This window comes from Chiloscyllium plagiosum, chromosome 15 (genome assembly GCF_004010195.1).
Source record: "Chiloscyllium plagiosum isolate BGI_BamShark_2017 chromosome 15, ASM401019v2, whole genome shotgun sequence".
NCBI classification, from domain to species: domain Eukaryota; kingdom Metazoa; phylum Chordata; class Chondrichthyes; order Orectolobiformes; family Hemiscylliidae; genus Chiloscyllium; species Chiloscyllium plagiosum.
Window position 1 is genome coordinate 9,307,259 of NC_057724.1, and position 21,512 is coordinate 9,328,770.

At 42.5% G+C, this 21,512-nt stretch overlaps 1 protein-coding gene across 1 annotated transcript; it reads right to left on the bottom strand.

The window, feature by feature from the left end:
- Positions 1-13,652: 13,652 nt before the first annotated feature.
- Positions 13,653-18,053, bottom strand: agtr2 (angiotensin II receptor, type 2). The gene is made up of 2 exons (XM_043705230.1): positions 17,945-18,053; positions 13,653-15,297 (listed from the first exon to the last, which is right to left on the bottom strand). Exon 2 carries the CDS (start codon positions 15,283-15,285, stop codon positions 14,125-14,127), a length of 1,161 nt encoding a protein of 386 aa, XP_043561165.1. The 5' UTR covers positions 15,286-15,297; positions 17,945-18,053; the 3' UTR covers positions 13,653-14,124.
- Positions 18,054-21,512: the final 3,459 nt, after the last annotated feature.

Here is a 21,512-nt window from a genome sequence, read left to right on the forward strand (position 1 = left end):
CACCTTAACCTCCTTCCACCAATCGCATTCCCAACGCCCCTCCCCCAAGTCCCTCCTCCCTACCTTTTATCTTAACCTGCTTGGCACACCCTCCTCATTCCTGAAGAAGGGCTTATGCCCGAAACGTCGATTCTCCTTCTCCTTTGATGCTGCCTGACCTGCTGCGCTTTTCCAGCAACACATTTTTAAGCTCTGATTCCCCAGCATCTGCAGTCCTCACTTTCTCCATGCTAAATTACCCACAGGATTCAGGGATGTGCAGGCGGGGTTCATTAACCATGGGGAATGCTGGGATAGGGTGGGTCTGGGTGGGATGCTAGTTGGAGGGTCAATGTGGACTTGATGGGTTGAATGGTCTGCTTCCACACTGGAGGGATTCTATTCTATGTCTTGATACACTGCTCAATCAGGTGGGACTTGAACCCAGGCTTTTTGCTCCCAAGACAATGACACTACCATTGTACCAGCCTTGCTATGTTTAGAACAATTTGGAGCCTTGGGTAGTGTTGTAGAATTAAAAAGATCTAGGGGCTCAGGTATGTAAATCTTTGAAGTTTGCATCACATTTTGACAGGGTGGTTAAGAAGGCGTTTAGCAAGCTTGCCTTCACTGCTCAGACCCTTGAGTATAGGAGTTGGAACGCTCTGAACTCAGCAGACTGATGGATGATTGTTGACAGTAAGCCTTTCTAGATGCCATGATTTGTTCAGCCTTTAGTATGCACTTACTGACAGAGGGAGGAGCACGCAGAGTCAGGCACTCTGGCATCTTCATATCCAACCTCTCCAGATGTACACAGCTCCTCCGTCTCCCCTTTCTCTGTGGTCCCATTGCCTGCACTAGTGCAGACTCAGGACAACCGACACTGCACAGGAAACCCTCAGTTGGACATCTACCCAAGTATAGAACATAGAACATGGAAGTCTTCAAATTTTTACAATCCTGTAAGAGGCCATTCAGCCCATCGAGTCAGCACTGTCCCTCTGAAGTGCATCCCACCAAGACACAACCCTTCACCTCATCCCAGTAACCATTTTTACCATAGCTGATCCATCTAACCTGCACATCCCTGGGCACCACTGGGCAGTTTTTAACATGGCCAATCCACTTAAACTGTATATCTTTGGACTGTGGGAGGAAACCAGTGCACCCGGAGGAAACTCACACAGACATGAGGAGAATGCGCAAATTCCACGCAATCTGTTGCCCGAGGCTGGAATCGAACCGAGGTCCCTAATGCTGTGAGGCACGGCACTAACCATGATGCTGCCCTGTTAACCATGGTGTGCCAGTCAGATTGCTGTGCCCCTTGCTGAGATATTTGTATCATCAACAATCACAGGTGAGATGCTGGAAGACTGGAGGTTGGCTAATGTGGTGCCATTGTTTAAAAGAAAAACCAGGGAACTATTGACCAGTGAGCCTTACGTAGGTAGTGGATACGTGGTTTGAGGAGATTCTGAGGGACAGGGTTTACGTGTATTTGGAAAGGCAAGAACTGATTAAGGACAGTTAACATGGCTTTGTATGTGGGAATTCAAGTCTCACTAACTTGATTGAGTTTTTTGAAGAGGTGAAAAGAAAGATTGGTGAAGGCAGAGCAGTAGATATTGTCTATATGGACTTCAGCAAAGTATTTGACAAGGTTCCACATGTTAGACTTGTTAATAAGGTTAGATCGCATGGGATCCAGGAGGAGCTAGCCAATTGGATACAGAATTGGCTTGAAGGCAGGACACAGAATGTGATGGTTGTTTTTCAGACTGGAGGCCTGTGGCCAGTGGTGTGCAACAAGGATCGGTGTTGGGCCCACTGATATTTGCCATTTATATAAATGATTTGGATGTGAATATAGGAGGTATGGTTAGTATATTGCAGATGACATTAGTTGACAGTGAAGAAGATTATCTCAGCATATAATGGGACCTGGATCAAATGGGCCAATGGGCAGAGGAGGGGCAGATGGAGTTTAATTCAGATAAAAGTGAGATGTTGTATTTTGGAAAAGCAAATCAGGCCAGGACTTATTGGTAGGGCCCTGGGGAGTGTTATGAACAAAGAGGCCTAGGGGTGTAGTTGCAAAGTTCTTTGAAAGTGGAGTCCCAGGCAGATAGGATAGCGAAGAAGCCATTTGGCATGTTTGCCTTTATTAGCCAGTGCATTAAGTATCAGAGTTGGGGTGTTCATGTAGCAGTTGTGCAGGAAATTGTTGAGGCCACTTTTAGAATATTGCATACAATTCTGGTCACCCTTCTAGAGGAAGGGTGTTGTTAAACTTGAGAGTGTGCAGAAAAGATTCACAAGTATGTGTCTGGGATTTAAGGATTTGAGTTATAGGGAGAGGCAGAATAGGCTGGGGCAATATTTTCCCAGGAACGTTGGCGGCTGAGGGGTGACCTGATAGAGGTTTATAAAATCATGTGGGGCATGGATAAGGTAAATAACGAAGGTATTTTTTTCTCAGGTGGTGGAGTCCAAAACTAGAGGGCATGTTTTAAATAAGAAAGGGGGAAGAATTAAAATGGACCTGAGGGGCAACTTTTTCATCCAGAGGGTGGTATGAGCTGCCAGAGGAAGTGGTGGAGGCTGATACAATTACAACATTTAAAAGGAAGCTGGATGGGTATATGAGTAGGAAGGATTTAGAGGGATATGGGCCAAGTGCTGGCAAATGGGACTAGATTATTTTAGGATATGTGGTCAGCATGGATGAGTTAGGCTGAAGGGTCTATTTCCGTGCTGTATGACTCTATGAGTGTGATTGTAGCCCATGACGGACTGACCACCGACACCACCCTCTCACTGTTCGCACTTCACTAGCTCTTGAAGTATAAGCATTGTATTTGCCAGGTGTGATTCAGGCACATTCACCAGTTTTAATATTGACAGAGCACCATGCCTTCAGCCTCGATTAAGGGAATGCTAAAGACCATAAGATCTAAGAGCTGAAGTAGACCATTCAACCCACTGAGTTTGGCTGATCTGATAACCGTCAACACCACTTTCCTACCTTTTCCCCTAATCCTTGATTCCCTTATTGATTAAAAATCTATCTATCTCAGCCTTGAATATACTTAAAGACCCATTCGTTATAGCCGTCTGCAGTACAGAATTCCACAGATTCAATACCTTCTCAGAGAAAGTATTCCTCTTTATCGCTTCTTAAATGTGCAACTCCTCACTCTGAGATTGTGTCCTGTAGGCTTGGACTCTCTCACAATGGGAAACAATCCCAACCTCATAGCAGCTACCTTATCAAGCCCTCTAAGAATTATATTTGTTTTAATAAGGTTGCCTCTCATTCTTCTAAACTTCAATAAGTACAGGCCTAGTCTAGTCAACCTCTCCTCATTCAAAGATACCTGGAATCAAGAGAGTGAACATTCTCTGGACTGTCTCCAATGTCAGTATAAAGGGACCAAAATTGCTCACAGCATTCCAGGTGTAGTCTAACTGGAGCCTCATACAGTTCCCTATTTTTATATTCCATTCATTTTGAAATAAAGACCAATGTTCTGCTTTCCTTTTCTACTACCTGCTGAATTTGAGTGCTAGACTTTCTTGTGATTTATGCACAAAGACAGTCAAGTCCCTCTGTGCTGTGGCTTTCTGCAGCCTTTCTCCATTTAAATAATATTCAGCTCTTCTATTCTTCCTGCTAAAGTGTATTCCATTTCCCAGCATTATATTCCATCTGCCAAGTTTTTACTCACTCACTCAACCTGCTGTATCCTGCTGCAGATTCTTTGTATAATCCCCATGGTCATCCATTTCTGTGTCATCCACAAAATCAGCAACAGTGCATTCACGTCCCTCAGCCAAGTCATTGACATATTTTGCAAAAGCTGTGGCCCCAGCACTGATCACTGTGGCACTCCACTAGTTGCAGGTTGCATCCTGAAAATACTCCTATTCCCAATTCTCAAACTGCGTAGCAATAAAATAGCATTTTGCACAAATGTAATGTTTTCCTTTGAATAACTGTACTGCATATTGTGTCCAAAGCCTTAGTGTGGAGGTAGAGTGGCTTTGTTCCTGGTCTAGTAACCTCAAAGTTTACACTAATTTTTGGCAACATGAGTTTAAATCCAATCGCAGCAGCTGGGAATTATAAATTCGGTTTATAGGATCAAAGCTGGAATTAAAATGTTATTGGACGCTAGCAAATGTTGTACAATACCCATCTGTTTCATTCATTCATTTCCTTTGTGGATGGGAACTTGTTATCCTAATTCAGTCTTGCCTTTAAGGGACACAATGGCAATCGGGGATGGGCAATAATTACTGGCCCTGTCAGTGACACTGTTGCTTTGGGAATTCATGAATATGAGTCACAGGGTCAGAGACATGGACAGACCCTTCGGTCCAACTTGTCCATGTCGACCAGATATCCTAACCTAATCTAGCCCCATTTGCCACCACTTGGCCCATATCCCTCTAAACCCTTCCAACTCATAGACCCATCCAGATACCTTTTAAACGCTGTAATTGTACCAGCCCCCACCATTTCCTCTGGCAGCTCATTCCATACACACAACACCCTTTGTGTGAAAAGATTGCCCCTTAGATCCCTTTAATATCTTCCCTCTCACCCTAAACCTATGCCATCTAGGTCTGGACTCCCCCACCCCACAGAAAAGACATTGTCTATTTACCCTATCCAGCTCCTCATGATCTTATAAACTTCTATATGGTAACCCCTCAGCCTCTAATGCTCCAGGGAAAACAGCAGATTCAGCCTCTCCCTATAGCTCAAATCCTCCAGGCAGCATTGTTATAAATCTTTTCTGAACCCTTTCAAGTTTCGCAACATCTTTCCGATAGGAAGGAGACCAGAATTGCATGCAATATTCCAACAGTGGCCTAACCAATGACCTGTATAGCTGCAACATGACCTGCTAACTCCTGTACTCAATACTCTGACCAATAAAAGAAAGCATACCAAACGCCTTCTTCACTATCGTATCTACCTGTGACTCCACTTGCAAGGAGCTATGAACCTGCACTCCAAGGTCTCTTCATCAACACTCCCTAGGACCTTACCATTAAGTGTATAAGTCCTGCTAAGCTTTGCTTTTCCAAAATGCAGCACCTTGCATTTATCTAAATTAAACTCCATCTGCCACACCTCAGCCCATTGGTCCATCTGATCAAGATCCCATTGTAATCTGAGGTAATCTTCTTCGTTGTCCACTACACCTCCAATTTTGGTGTCACCTGCAAACTTACTAACCATACCTCCTATGTTCACATCCAAATCATTTATATAAATGAAGAAAAGCAGTGGACCCAACACCGATCCTTGTGGCACTCCACTGGTCACAGGCCTCCAGTCTGAAAAACATCCCTCCACCACCAACCTCTGTCTTCCCAATACCCTCCAAAACTGAATAACCTCCAGGAACGCAGCTGAGTCATGTGTGCCTGCTTCAAGACTGTTTCTGTGCTTGATACAGTGCAGCTCCCCACACCTAACCTTAAACTGGTTTTGATCCTTTGAGGACTGTTAACTGGTTTATTTTTGTTTTATGAACCCCAGGGTTGTGCTATCAAGTCCCCAACATCAATGATTGATCATATTTGTATTGATCACTGAACAGTGGATCTGGATACTTTCATAACACAGTGAGGTGATCTTCCTGGCATTGCTCCTGGATATTCCTGAAACTAGCATTTCCACATAAGACTCTCTTGGTGTCCCCACATAACTGTGATCGAACCCTTCAAGACTGGAAGATTCATAATGGCAAGATAACTTGTTGGAATTCTTTGAGATGATGCTTCAACGTTAAGATGAAGCAATGAGAAACACAAGCTTGTCCCTTTAACACTACAGCTCCCAATGGAACCAATGTCTCACACGTCCCCAGTTTCCTTTCTTGGGCTGACCTTAATGCAGCAGGAAACGACGGACTTTCTTTGTTGGTGTGACACGCTTCTGCACAGCGACAGAAATCAGCTTAGAAAGACAGACAGCGAGAGTGAAAAAGAGATAAAGATAGCAAGAGAGAAAGAAGGTGAGGGAGATTGTAAAAAAGATGGAGAGAGAAATCAAGAGATAGAACTGGAGATCTGACGAGAGAGAGAGGGAGAGGGAAATATAGATGAAGAAAGGAGAGCGGAGGATGCCTGCAAAGTATTTCCAACCAATGAACAGAAGTTTCAACCTTGACTAAGAGGTAAATGGGCAAAATGAATTGTCACCCACTTGGCCTGATTTTGTTTTGCATTGAAGAGAAATGGCATGAGGCATATAACAGGCAACGGATCAGAATATTGCCTATTGTACACTTGTGTTGACCATGATAATAGTGAGTGTTATTTCTACAAATGAATTGGGACAAAGTAATATGTAAATGTCAAAATGACTGTATATGAATCACTTTGAAACAGCATAATGCAAACAACAGTTTCAAGTCATGGTTGTTTACAGGCAGATCTTTTGGCCCTCATTCCTGTGTCACACTCACTTGGCAAGTCACCCTGAGTGAAATGTTCACAGGGAAACCGAGCCAAAGCTAGCATTGCTTTCTTGAAGTTTAGGTCATTGTTTCACATACTGTGGTGGCTGTGACCCCCAGTGGGATCGTGAGATTAGACTTTCGAGTTGGGCAACTGAGACAGCAATGGTTGCCCCTGGATCTTGGACTGCTCTGTGACATTTTTGAGGACCCTTTAAATCCTTGGTTTTTTTTTGACACCTGAAATAACTCCACAGAGGCCAGTATCCTGTTACCAAGTCACCCTTTATTTACGTGGAAAGTCCTTGACACTGATCCAGCTCCCTCAGAGCCAGGTCTCAGAGTGAACAGAACATTTGACACTCATCACTCATCATTTATTTATGTTTTTCTTTTTCTTTTTTTACCTTCCACACTACCGCCCAACAGCAGTAGTGCTTAATTTTCCCTCCGCACCCATGTTGTGTGTGTGCAGGTGTGAGACACAGTGAAATCCTTGGTTTTTAATCTGTTGATGGGAGAAGTCTAATGGGCTGTTCTCTGAGGCGCGATGGATGCATATGAAAAGCCAATTAAAAGGTAGTCATTGTTTTTTTTTGTTGCAGCAACTCTACCTTTTCATCAGGGAGCCCGACTCATTTGTCAAGTAACACTCCTCCATACCTTGTGTATTCAGACAGCAGCAGCCAAACGCTCTACTTCTCTGACATTGCAAATCAGTCTACATTTGAGAGAAAATATGTACAGCAATTTTAAATGCATATATTCCTGCTTTCTATAAGTTTCTTGAACCTTTATATTATTTACAGATTAGGGGAAAACCTTTAAGACTGTGCACCAATATTTTGTAGGCGAAAGTGAGGGCTGCAGATGCTGGAGATTAGAGTAGAGAGTGTGGTGCTGGAAAAGGTTGGGCACCATCCAAGGGGCAGGAGAATCGACACTTTAGGCAAAAGCCCTTCATCAGGAATCAATATTTTCTGCTGTATGTAACTAAATCCCCATTGTGGGGTCTATCATAAAATCTGTTTCTGTATGTACAATTGCAGTCATTCGTACTAAATGTTCTGTACATGTCACATGCAGATTTGATGCAGCTAAGAATTATAGTGTGTTATAAAGATTTAATTATGCATGAGTTCAATTTATTATTGAGATTGGTCGAGAAGTCAAGTCTTAGTTGAGGTTTTATTGCAGGCACGTATTTGCTACAAGTATTCAAGCTGTGCATTGGCTAATCTGTCTAAGGGTTCCCCTTCCTCTGCTCAACAACTGTTGTATTCCCATTGTACACCCTGGGGTTACTCTCTGGAGTTCAAACAGGTTCAGCTGGGATGCTGAACAGAGTCGGTTTGGCAATTAGCTTAAAGAGGTTTGGCCACATTAGGAACAGGTTCATTGGTAAATTGCTGCCATCTGCTGCTGCCATTCTTTGAGCGGTGATACTTACTTTGTATATTATTGTCTCCATCTAGTGGAAACTTTTATTTCTACACTTTACTCTTCAAAGCAGGTCAAATCTGGTTTTAGGTGAGATTAGATTAGATTAGATTCCCTACAGTGTGGAAACAGGCCCTCTGGCCTAACCAGTCCAATCCGACCCTTCGAAGAGTAACCCAACCAGACTCATTTCCCTCTGAATATGCACCTAACACTATGGGCAATTTAGCATGGCCAATTCACCAGACCTGCACATCTTTTGGACTGTGGGAGGAAACCAGAGGAAACTGTCGGAGGAAACCCACACAGCCACAGGGAGAACGTGCAAATTCCACACAGTCACCCAAGGCTGGAATCGAACCTGGGAGCCTGGAGCTGTGAGGCAGCAGTGCTAACCACTGAGCCACCGTGCTGCACAAAGAACAAGAGCAGCATTTCAACAATATCTCCTGCTGTCACACTTTAACCCATGACTCGAGCTGCTGAACGCAACATTGGTACAGAAATGCTTCCATTTATAAAGTAGATAGGCAGGAGGCTGGAAGTACACAACAAGCCAGGCAGTATCAGGAGGTGCAAAAGTCAACATTTTAGGTGTAACCCTTCTTCAGGGCTGGGGGTGGGTGTGGGGGGAGCTGCAGATAAAGGGAGAGACAGGGCCAGCGTGGTGAAGTGGGGATAGGTGAAGAGAAGTAGAGTTTGCGACCTGTTTGGTCAATGGGAGGAATGGACCCGGTTGGTTGCAGAGAGCAGTGGAAGGGAGGGGGTGGGGCTGGGAAGGGAGTCGGGGGGTGGGAAGGGAGGTTATTTGAAATTGGAGAGCTCAATGTTCAGCCCTCCGGGCTATAGGGTGCCCAGATGGGAGATAAGGTGTTGTTCCTCCAATAGGAGTTGTGGTTTGTTTTGGCAATGGAGGAGGCTAAGGATGGTCATTTCAGAAAGGGAGAGGTTGGGGGAACTGAAATGGGTGGTGACAGGGAGGTCCAGTTGGCCTCTGTGGGCCCAGCTGCGATTCTCTGTGAACCGTTCCCTAAGTTTACGTTCGGTCTCCCCGATGTAGAGAAGACCACATCGGGAGCACCTGATGCAGTAAACAAGGTTGGAAGAGAGGCAGGTGAACCTCTATCTCATCTGTAAGGACTGATTAGGGCCCTGAATGGAGAGGGGGGTGTTGTACTCGCAGGTTTTGTATCTTTTCTGGTTGCACGGGAAGGTACCTGGGAGTTCAGTGGCAGGGGTGGCACGAATGAAGGACTGTTGGAGGGAATGGTCCTTGCAGAAGGCACAGAGGCGTGGGGAGTGGAAGATGTTCTTGGTGATGGGGTCTGGTTGGGGTTGGCGCAAGTATTTGAGAATGATGGATTGGATGCGGAGATGGGTGGGTTGGTAGGTGAGGACAAAGGGGACCCTATCTTTATTGCGTTGAGAGGGGGATGGTTTCGGGTGGTGGAGTGGGGAATGGAGGTGACCTCTCATGACCTTCGAATGTCAAAGAGCACCTGACAGCCAAAGAGGTATTTCCTGCAATGTGGCAACTGTTGTAATGTCAGAATGAAACATCAGGTGTCGTGCCTCCTCCTACCCATTCAGCCTTGACTCTTGACTAAGCTGCCCTCTGCAACTTCAGTGAACGCTCTCAGGGATTTGAGTGGTTAGCATTGCTGCGTCAAAGCACCAGGAACCTAGGTTCAATTCCAGGCTTGGGTGACGGTCTCTGTGCAGTTTGCACATTCTTCCTGTGTCTACATGGGTTTCCTTTCACAGTTTCCTCACAAAGGTGTGCAGGTTAGGTGAATTGGTCATGCTAAACTGCCCTGTAGTATCCAGGGATGTGCAGGATAGATGGATTAGCCATGACAAATGCGGAGTTATGGGGATTGAGTGGGATGCTCTTCAGGGTGTCGGTGTAGACTCAATGGGCTGAATGGCCTCTATCTGTACTGTGAGGGTCCTATTCTACTTTGCACCCACTCTACTGGAAGTAATCTGATGGAGAACATTGCCTAGCTGTTGTAACAGTCATCAGAGCTTCATCCCAATGGAGTCAATCAAATGAACATGTGTGAGTCTATCATGAGCAGCTGATCTAGCCCTCCAGGTTTCTGGATTGGTGCTCAAAGTCAAATTTCACCCCACTCCTGAAATCTCAACAGGTCTTCCCAAAGGACAGTGAACCTCTGAGGGCAAATAATGCTTGGTGTCCAAGATTACTCTCTGCTAATGGATTTACAAGTCTGGGGTCTGGTCCTAACTAATACAAATACCCATTGAATTGATGTTTGATAGTCATTTTAAAAGCTCTGCTTCATACCCTGAAATGTAGTTTATTTGCAAAATAATTACTGTTCGTTCTTGGTGCTTATCCTCACAACCAAGTGTTCTAAGATGTAGTGTCTTCCCCAGAGCTGAAATGCCCTCAGTTCTATATTGGGATTAAAATTCAATGCATATTCGAAATGTGACCAAATGTAGTATGTGGTGCAAATATAATTCTCTTCTATTTATAGTCAACTGAATCACACAAGGTAACAGGGACAGGTCTTTAGCAAGGCCCCATATTCTCCCCACTGCTTTTCCTCTTAGCTATTGATTTCACCTTGAAATCAATAGCTAAGAGGAAAAGTATGGGGACTTATATAGATTTCATTGCTTTCCTGTATTGGGCATTTGTTCCAAAACGTGGCCACGAGAATGGTCCATGCATCAATGATATGCTGACTGCACAGCAACACGCATTCCCCACATCACGCACTCAGCCCCACTCCCCAACCGTCATAAGCACCTGGCAACAGGACATTGAGAATGCTGACCATCTCCCCATCCTAGGAATGAATATTTCCAGGGAGGCAATGTAGAGATTGAGGAACACACATGAAAGGACAAAGAAGCATTGGTCTTCCAGGGCCCTTGTGTAATCCGAGCATTCAACACCATCAACACGGGTATGAAGCTGCCACTCTGTATATCCACAATAGTATCAACTGTTATCTATGCCAGTGAGACACAAAAAAGGATGGCAAAGGTTGGACATTTTCATGAGCACTATCTAGAAAAGACACTGAGTATCACATAGAGACAACATATAGAAAGAATATTATTCAGCTGGAGAGGGTTCAGAAAAGATTTACCAGGTCATTGCTGAGAATGGAGGGCTTGAGTTGTAAGAAGAGGCAGGATAAGCCGGGATGTTTTTCCTACTGGAGCGGAGGAGGTTGAGGGCTGACCTTATGGAGGTTTATAAAATTATGAGGGGCATAAATATGGTGAATGGTCACTGTCTTTTCCCGAGGATGAGAGATTTCAAGACTAGGGGGCACAGATGAGAGGGGAAAGATATAACAAAAACACAAAAGCATTTTTTCTTGACACAGAGAGTGTGGAATGAACTTCCAGAGGAAGTGGTGGATGCAGTTACAGTTACAATCTTTAACATTTGGATAAGTTCATGAATAGGAAAGGTTTGGAGGGAATATGGGCCAAGCGCAGGCAGGTGGGATTAGTTTAGTTTGGGAACATATGTGGACTGAAGGTTTTGTGTCTGTGCTGTGTGAATCTATGACTCCTTAACATCACCTGCAAAGATGTGCTGCAGAGAGCTGGTCAGAAGCACCTGTGGATCATTGTGACAGGGAGACCATATTTCACATGTATGCCCAACCAGAGTGACGGGAGAATGGACATGGTCAGATCGAAGAGAATGCTGAACCTGGGCAAAACGTGAATGGGTGGGTGGGTGCCTGAGTCAGTGAGCTGGGGAGGAAGCTGTGAAAGCTAGGGTGGTGAGATGGTTGAGTTTGGTTGGGTTGCAGGATCGGGGGGGTCATTGAGTGTTCAGGTGCTTGTCGATCCAGCTCAGAGCAGTCAGATGGCTGAGGGGGTAATCTTCTCAGGTTACGTTGGGAATAGTTGGGTGCTCAGGGATGTAGTTGGATGATCCTCAGGGAATTGAGTGACTGACAGATAATCTCGTGACCAGCAGGTAATCAGTGATCAATGGATAGTCATTTGGTTGAGGGGTAGTTGGGTCAGGTCAGGAGGTAGTTTAGCCATCAAGGAGGGTAAAGAGGTCACGGGCTGTTGGGTGGTTGTTGGTTCAGGTCAGGTCAGTCAAGTAATGTTGGCGGCGGGGGGTTGTGTAGTCAAAGTTAGTTGGATAGTTGAGGGGGTAATTGGGTCAGTTTGCGATTGTGTTGAGAGACCATTGAGGGGTTAGCCAGGTCAGATTAGTGGTGGTAATCCATTGGTGGGGATGGAAGTTAGCAGTTAGACATGGTCGGGGTGGATTTTTATGGATGGGGTGGTTCCGTTTTGGAGTTACACAGCTGTCAGACTGGACACGAAACTGTTTGACATATCCAGGGTAGCCATGCAGATCAATGCCAAATATCTAGCCGACATCTCTACTGAAGTGGCAGCACAGTGATACGGTGGTTAGCACAGCTGCCTCAAAATGCCACGGACTTGGGTTCAATTCCAGCCTTGAGTAACTGTCTGTGTGGAGTTTGAATGTTCTCCCCGTGTCTGCGTGGTTTCTCTCCAGGTGCTCCTGTTTCCTCCCACAGTCCAAAGATGTCCAGGTTGTCTGGATTGGCTGCGCGAAATTACCCGTCGAGTCCAGGGATGTGCAGGCTGGGTAGATTGGCCGTGCTAAATTACCCATCGTGTCCAGGGACGTGCAGACTGGGTGGGTTAGCCATGGGTAAATATGGGTTTATGGGAGGAATGTCTGGGTAGGATGCTCTTCAGAGGGTGAGTGCAGACTTGATGGGCCGAATGGCCACTTTCCATACTCTGGCAGTTCAATGATTCTGAGCTCAGGGTCAGAGTCATTAGTGAAGGATCCCAGGGAATTGGAAGTTTGAAATTCCTGGAAATTCCCACATATGTTTGTGTCAGACTTTCTCAGAAAATCCAGAGATCGGAAGGTTTGGGGTTCATATGCTCACCTTAAATTTACATTTACCGCTAACTTTTCTAAATTGGCCTACAGCCAACAAGTTATGAAATATGTCAGTCATATCCAAAAAATTAAGAATGGCTGTATTGGAGATCTTTACGTGCTCATGAACAAAATTGTTGAACAGTGATATTCTGAATCTAAAAACTTGAGGAATTTCAATTGTAACAAGATTCCAATTAGATTCACTTTCATGAATAACAGCCTTCTGTTTATACAGAGTCATAGAGTCATAGAGATGTACAGCACGGAAACAGACCCTTCGGTCCAACACATCCATGCTGACCAGATATCCCAACCCAATCTAGTCCCACCTGCCAGCGCCTGACCCTCTAATCCCATTTGCCAGCACTTGGTCCATAACCCTCTAAACCCTTCCTATTCATATACCCATCCGATACCTTTTAAATTATGTAATTGTATTAGCCTCCACCATTTCCTCTGGCAGCTCATTCCAAACACGCACCACCCACTGCGTGAAAAAGTTGTCCCTTAAGTCCCTTTTAGATTATTCCCCTCTCACCCTAAACCTATGTCCTCTAGTTCACAGATTTGCTCATTTTCTGCCCATCCCACAAATCAGAAGATCATATTTTGATTCGACATAGACTGAGGACACGCTGTAGAACAAAAGCCAGGCTGATAATTATCGACCTGAACCCAGCTCAAACAGACCTTATTTAATCCTACAGTATTGGGCAAAAGTTAAGATAATGCTTTAAGTGAAATTATCAGGCAGAGGAACAATGAAATATAACATTAGGAAGTGAACAGTAAAATACCAATCTTTCTGATTACCCTCATTGTCTGGCTATTTATTTAACAGTGACTAAATGTGGTAACAGCTTCACCCTAGTAACAAAAAAAATAGTGCACCAGAACAAAGGGTTATTAAAATGGTTGGTAATCTTCATAATGAACAAAAGCTTAATACAAAAGCACTTCTTACAGACATAGAAGTAACCAGTAAAAATAAGTTTCAACATACTAGGAATTCAGGAGCAACCTTATATCTGAGTAATATCTGAGAATTCCCAGTCACTTAAAACATGCATCATTCCATTAAAAAAATCTACAGTTTTAACCTTTAAAGACAATTATATCATTACCATAATGCTGTATTTCTAATATATGTAGATTTAATCAAGAGCTGCACACTTTCTGGTGCCTTAATATCAATGGAGATTGAAGATTAAAATGCAATGGCAATCAACAGCAAGGCAGTGAGGTTGGGAGGACAATGGTGACTCCATTTAATCCAACATCTCACGAATTCTTCACATCAGTATCCCGCATGTCGTTGTTCCTGTGGGAGAAGGAGCTGATCCTGGTCGATGAGTTTCTCCGGTTGTACAGTTTAATGGATCCACTCTGAGCCATATCAGTAAGCTGGACCTGGAAGTGATCTTCCATGAAATAGTAAATAAAAGGGTTGATGCAGCTATTAGCAAAACCAAGGCAAATTACAATTGGCATTGCAGTGTCGATCGCAGTGATGGTTCGACAATTGGTAATGAAATTCATCTTTGACAATGCGTCGAGGAAGGTTAATACATGAAATGGCAACCAGCAGATGAAAAAAGCCAACACTACTGCAAACACCATCCACAATGCTTTGTCTCGCTTACGTTTGTTCTTCTCTCGTACGTCCATTCTCATCAAATGATAGGCAACAGAACCATAGCATGCGCTTATTACTGTGAAGGGAATGAAGAAGCCCAAAGTATTTTTCATCAAAGACATGGCCGCAGACCAGTGATCGGAGTTCTCGGGGGGGTAAACCATTGCACACACCGTATTTCCCAAATTCTCCAAATAGTGGGCACGCAGGAAGTAAATGGCTGGAAAGGTTGCAACCAAAGCCAAAGTCCATACAAGGATTATGACACAGCGAGCTTGACATAGAGATTTTTCAGACTGGGATCCAAAAGGATGGAGTATTACCATATAACGATCAAAACTCATGCATGTGATGAAATATATACTGGCGTACAAATTCAGGGACACAAGCGAGCTGCATATTTTACACATCACTGACCCAAAATGCCAACTATACCCAGTAGCATAATAGACCGCCCAAATGGGAAGGGTCGATAAAAACACCAGGTCGGCAATTGATAAATTGATAATGTAAATATTAGAAACAGTTTTCAAATGAGAGCGATGACATAGGACGGCAATCACCACACTGTTTCCAATAAATCCCAAGATAAAGATGATACTGTAGACAGCAGGGATGACATTGGAAATAAATTGGGATGGTACAACAACATTGCATGATTGCCCAGATGCGTTCTGTACAGAAGGTGTCATAAACTGTGAATAAGTTGTATCATTAGAAATGTCTGTGATATAGTCAGCAGGGAGGGTAGAACGCATTGTGTCCATCTTTGTTGAGGCAAGATCTTGGCTGGTAGTGTTTTTCATTGGCTGTTGTACCTATGAAACATTCAAAGCCACATTCTTAATACAAGGGGAGACGATTTTAAAAAAGTCTCTGTTCTACTTTCGTAAACATTTGTAACAACACTTCTGAATAATATCTGGATTTGCAATGCATTGAACAATGCATAAGTTATTATTCATTCAAGTGATCTTTTTGTGAAACTCACTTGATCAAATTAAGAATAGGATTTTAGCAAAAAGCTAAACACAGGTACAAATCTGTTATTCCAATTCATGTTCACATTCATATTTTCACTGAAACGTACGAGGACAGGAACATGCCTGAGCAGCTACCAGCAGTAACAGTGATACAAGCCAATGGATAGACAGATAATAGAATTTTTGTTTCTTTCGTAATATTTGTTTTGGAGATTCCTGCATATTTAAATAAGTCGAGTAGGAAGTCATTTTTTGGTATTATTAGTTTATCAGGAACAAACACTATAACTTTTTGGAGCTTTTGTACCAAATTTTATAGTAACAGGAATCGAGCCTGTTCCGCCGTTCAGTGGGTTAAACTGTGGTCTAAACAATTCTGTGTGCCTGGCCTTAGCCCATATCCTTTCATACCTTTGCTTCACAAGAATTTATCAATCTTAGATTTAAAATTATCAAGGGATCTAGCATCAACTGTTATCTGTGGAAGACACTCCCAAACAAATATCAGCCTTTGTGTGTAGAAATTTTTCCTAACATCTCTCCTGACAGTCTAGCCCTAATGTTTAATTTTTAGACCCCCTAGTTCTAGAATCCCCAACTAGTGGAAATAATTTATCCCCATCTACCCTTTTTTTCTTAATATATTGAAGATTTTGATCAGATCACTCCTTAACCTTCTCAATTCTAGAGAAAACAGGCCTTATTTAAATAATCACTCCTCATAACTTAATCCCTGAAGTCTTGGTATCATTCTTGTAAACCTATGTTATAATCCCTCCAAGGCAAATATATCCTTCCTAAAGATATAACGCCCAGATCTGCTCACAATATTCCATGCAAGATCTAACCAGGGTTTTGTATATCTGTCAATGCAGTGGGTAATCCTAGCTGCATAGAGCACTGAGATCTGAAATGGAGGAGCTGTATCCCTGGACAGATCATATTTAATATCATGAGAGGAACCACACCATTTAATCTGAAAAATACAACTCACATTATTCATATCATTGCTAACTTTCTTCAATTGTCCCTGGCTCTCCTAAATTCTTGATAATTTTATTCTTAATTGCGAAAAGAGTTTTCCCTGAACGAAAGTTAAAGTCACCATAACCTGAGAGGATTGCTCTGTCATTAGAGAGTGAGTTTTTACATGAGGGTCACCATGCCGCAGAGAAGGTTGACAAGGAAGGAGCTTCATGGTAACCTCAGCCAGTGAAGGAAGTGAACCTGCACTGTAGGCATCACCCTGCATGACCAACCAAATGTCCAGCCTACTGTTGACTAATGGACTGACTGGTCAATTGATTCTTCACATCTGTTCTTAACAGAGGACTCACATTCTCACACCTTTACCATGTATGTATTTCTAAGGGGGTTTTAAGTTGTAGTCTGAAGCTCAACCCCCCCCCGATTCAACATCACTATCAACGCTGCAGCCAACATGGTTTATCAACATTTGATTTCTGCTAATATTACCAAATCCAATTTATTTGCATCAGTTAGTCCTGGAAACATATGCTCCCATTCCAGCCGTACTTTGTAAAAATCCATCTAAATTGTTTATTAAAGATCTCCGCCTCACCAAACCTCCTCATTTAGACTCCGTCCATCATCCCTGCATGGTCATGTACTTTTATTTTTATTTTATATTGCTAAATGCCTTAGGTATTTCCTTCTTTATTATCTGCTGCACTTTGTTCAAAGTCTCTTCTGGCACATTGAATTTCTGATTCTCCTCTTCGTGGCATTTTTTTACATTTCTCAGGATTGGGAGTTCGCACTCTGCTTGTCTTCAAATCCGAACCCCAGGGAAGTTGTACCACATTGACATCACATTTACAACAAAATTCCAAATTGCACAGATTGTCATCATCACAACTCAGCTACACTTTTCACAGGATAAGGAAAGGATACATTAAACAAAAATCCTGCCAATTCCAAATATATAATCTCAGAATATCCTGATATCCCATATATCAGAAACTTTGTTTATCACAATCTAACATATTTAAATAGCTAATGAACATACTCATGAATTGACAGTCTCAAGCATCAGTTAAAATATTCAATCCCATTGAACAGAAGGAGAATTAGAGTCAGCACAACTCAGTATCTGATTCCCTGAAAGACACAAGTCAGATTCATGCAAAATGCTCTCATCACTATTTCTCTCTGTAAATGCCGTCTAGTTTGATGAGTGATTCCAGCATTTTCTGCTTTTCTGATGTTGTGAATGTTGATGAATGTTATGTACGTATTTTCAGATTTCCTGTCAAATTACTGTGCCTCATCAAGGTATTCCTTTTAGAAACGTGTATTAATAAATGAATGGCTGATCTAAAATATGCAGTTACAAATATTTATTTTCCTTAATCTATTTGTCTCAAATTTCATGCCTGAAATATTTATCTTAAATTCTTGAGTAAGATTGCATCCAAAATCAAGAACAGCTTCAAAAAATATAAGCATCACTTTAACTTACCAGCAACTGGGAGCCTGGAGAAGAATCGAAGTTTTAGCCTGGCTTTGGTTGCTAAGTCTTTTAATGTCATCCTTTATATTCTCACGACAGAAATCACATGGTGTCCAGATGGAATTGTGCGAAACATGGGACAGGAACTTTGGCAGCACTTATTCTGACAGGAAAAATAACTTGAGTCATGTCATGTTCCTCTTGGGGCCTTCCCTTGTGGCAAGGGAAGAATTTAGAATTTCCAAAAAAAAATTGGTTGTACTCATTAAAAAACTGTCTGTCTTAGCCTTGTATAGACTTAATGACCCAGCCTTGATGCCCTCTGCAGTAATGCAATCCCACAGATGCAGTAGTCTCTACAAATCTGTTTTAAATGGCAACCCCTTATTCTGGGATTATGCCCTCTGATCCTACACTCACCAACAAGGGGAAACAATATGCCAAGTGTCCTAAGAATCTTATATATTTCAATAAGGTCTCTGCTCATTCTTCTAAACTCCAGTGAGTACAGATCCACCCACTACTCAACCAATTCTCATAAGACAGTCCCTCCATAGCCAGGATGAATTTCCTTTTTTTCACACTCCATTCCACTTGAAGTAAAGGCCAATATTCCAATTGCTTTCCCTATACCTGCTGAACATGGATGCTAGCTTTTTGTGATTTATGCAAGAGAACCCCCAAGTCCCTCTGCTCCATGTCTTTCTGCAACCTTTCCTAAATTAAATAATCTTCAGCTTGATTATAATATCATACTTTACATTATATTCATCCTGCTAAAATGCATAAAACCACATTTTCCCACATTATATGCCACCTCTCAAATTTTGTCCACTTACTTAACACCACTACATCCCTTTGCAAACCATCACCCACAACATCCTGCCATCCCACCTATTTTTGTGTTGTCTGCAAACTTAGCTACAGTGTATTCACTTTCCTTATCCAAGTCCTGAATGTGCCTTGTAAGTGCTTATGGCACAAGCACTGATCCCTATGGCACTAATTACAGGTTGCCATCTTGAAAATGAACCAATATGACGACTGTCTCATAGTTATTAGTCAATCCTTTATCTATGCTCAAAACATCAACTCTCCTGCTCCTCGGATGCTGCCTGACCGGCTGTGCTTTTCCGGTGCCACATTTTTTGACTCTGGTATCCAGCATCTGCAGTCCTCATTTTCTCCTAATCCTCTATTCATGTCAGTTCTGACATTGGATGGATCAATTGGATTCTGTACAGATTATAGAAAGATGAATGCAGTCACAAAGTCGATTTTGTACCCAATTCCATGGTCAGAGCCCTGTATTGATAAGATCAGCAGTACTTCATTCCTTTCTAAAATTAATCTATTGAAGAGGTACTGGCAAATGCTATCAACATCAATGGTTTCAGAGGTACCTGCTTTTGTTACACCAAATGGTTACATCAATGTCAAATGATGCTATTTGGATTAAAGAGCACCCCAGCTACATTCCAGAGGTTGATGATTTAAGCCTTTTAAATGTAAGGGGTTCTAGATTTAACTAGCTGTGCCATACGTCAGCAGCTCATAATTGTTTATCGGTAGCTAAAATCTATTTATTTGTAATAAATAGTAATCCTTGTTAAGTACAGAAATTTAGTCCATGCTTTCTGTCGACCTGAGTCTATCAGACAGGGAAATTGTGGAATTTTACGTACTTTTATAAAATCTTGAGTTTTGCGATGACTCCAGGTGTAATGGGGGTTTAATTTTCAGTGAGCTACACCAGCAAGGTGTGGCACAATATTCTTTCAATATTCTGGCTCAGGTGTGGTACCAATTGATTGGAGAATTGCAAATTGCAAATTGTTCAAAGAGGTTATAATGCAGGGGTGGGAAAGCTTCTAAAAACAAATTTTCAGGATAGAGTTGGTGGTCACCTGGTAAAATGAAGGATAATTAGTGTAAAGATAGTATGTTTATATTTTTCTCTATCTTTGTGGACTGAAATGGAAAAGGACTGTTTTAAAAGCCAAGGATTATGGGAAGGATTGCTGTGCTTAAGTTATCTGATACTCATTCTAAATGTTGTTAACCCTGTTTGTTCTAGCGGGTGGGGAGGGGGGGAGGTTTAAGTTGTAGATGAGCTGGAACCAAGAGGTGTGTACACAAGATTCAGCAGGCAACAGGTAGCTGATTAGTTTGTGGAGTAGTGACCAGTCAATGACAAAGGCCTTCTGCTCGCCAACAGCTTTCTGATTGGCTCCGAGGCTGCTGAACAACTTGTGAATGTAAATACTGGGGCACAAGCCATCCGACCTCCTGAAACAAAAGTATTGTGCCCTGTTTCAGCAGTAAACTAAAACCTGAAGCCTGAAGAAAGCCAGTTTATATCTCCTCAGCAATTGTTGCAAGCTGCATTTTTTAACCAACAAGTCCAACACATCATACGTTTGAATCAGTTGCTCTGTGCATCCTCAACAAAGAAGATCCAAGAGCCTCAAGTCCTGACAAGCCAAAAGGATCTCATCTCAATGAATGCTATGGCAGGGAGCATTAAACTGCATTCCCAGTCTTTCCCCCTACCCATCACACCCCATTTTTTATGTCTGTCTGTCTATATGTGTGTATGGAGGGGGCATCTTAAAGATGGATTAGAGTTTTATCTAGAAGACCTAGATGTTGACAATTCATAATTTTTTATCTGTAGCTAGAATCTATTTATTTGTTACAAATATATACTGTATTGAATATTTATTATATATGTACATAATAAAGTAATTCTTATGAAGTACAGAAGCTTGTACATGTTGTCAACCTGGGTCTAAAAGGACAAGGAAATTGGGGAACTTTGTATACATTTATTAATTATTAACTTTTGTGACAACCCCAGAAAGCGTGCAGGTTGATTTCCAACGCCCTACCCAGTAAGGTGTGACATTAGCAAGAGTCGGAATAGATTTCTTCAGGAAGGTCACATTTCACTAACTTGCTGGTGTTTCTTGAAGACTTAACTGAGACCGGAGATGAGAGTATTAATGTTGAGCTGGTGTACATGGACTTCCAAAAGGTGTTGAGAAAGACAACACATCAGAATTGTGAGAGAAGTTATAACTTAAAGAATTAGCAGGACTGTGGATAGAAAATTGTCTGACGGACAGGAAGCAGTTTGCATGGAATTCACCAGTGATTGATTTTGTGATTTTGGCTTTTCCTGACATATAATAATGATCAAGAGCTTAGTGTGCAGTGAACATTGTTGTAGATGATGATAAACTGTGAGGATGACATTGTAAAAGTACATTGACAAGTTGATGGAGTGGCCAGATGAAGTTCAATGTGGAGAAGTGCAGAAAGAACATGGACAGAGAGTATTAAAATAAAGGACACAATGCAGGAGCATAGAGGCCGAGATGTAGATGTACAGAAATCACTAAAGCTGGCAGGACAGGTAGAGAAAGCTGTTAACACAGTAACCTGGGCTTTATTAATAGAATCAAAGAGCAAAAGAGGAAGGAAGTTATGCTAAGACCCTCATTGGACCTTAGCTGGAACATTGTGTACAGTTCTGGTTGCCACAGGATGGTAAGGAAAGATGTGAACGCTTTGG

Coding starts and splice junctions, on each gene's coding strand:
- agtr2 (XM_043705230.1), bottom strand. CDS start 15,285: ATGAAAAACACTACCAGCCAAGATCTTGCCTCAACAAAGATGGACACA.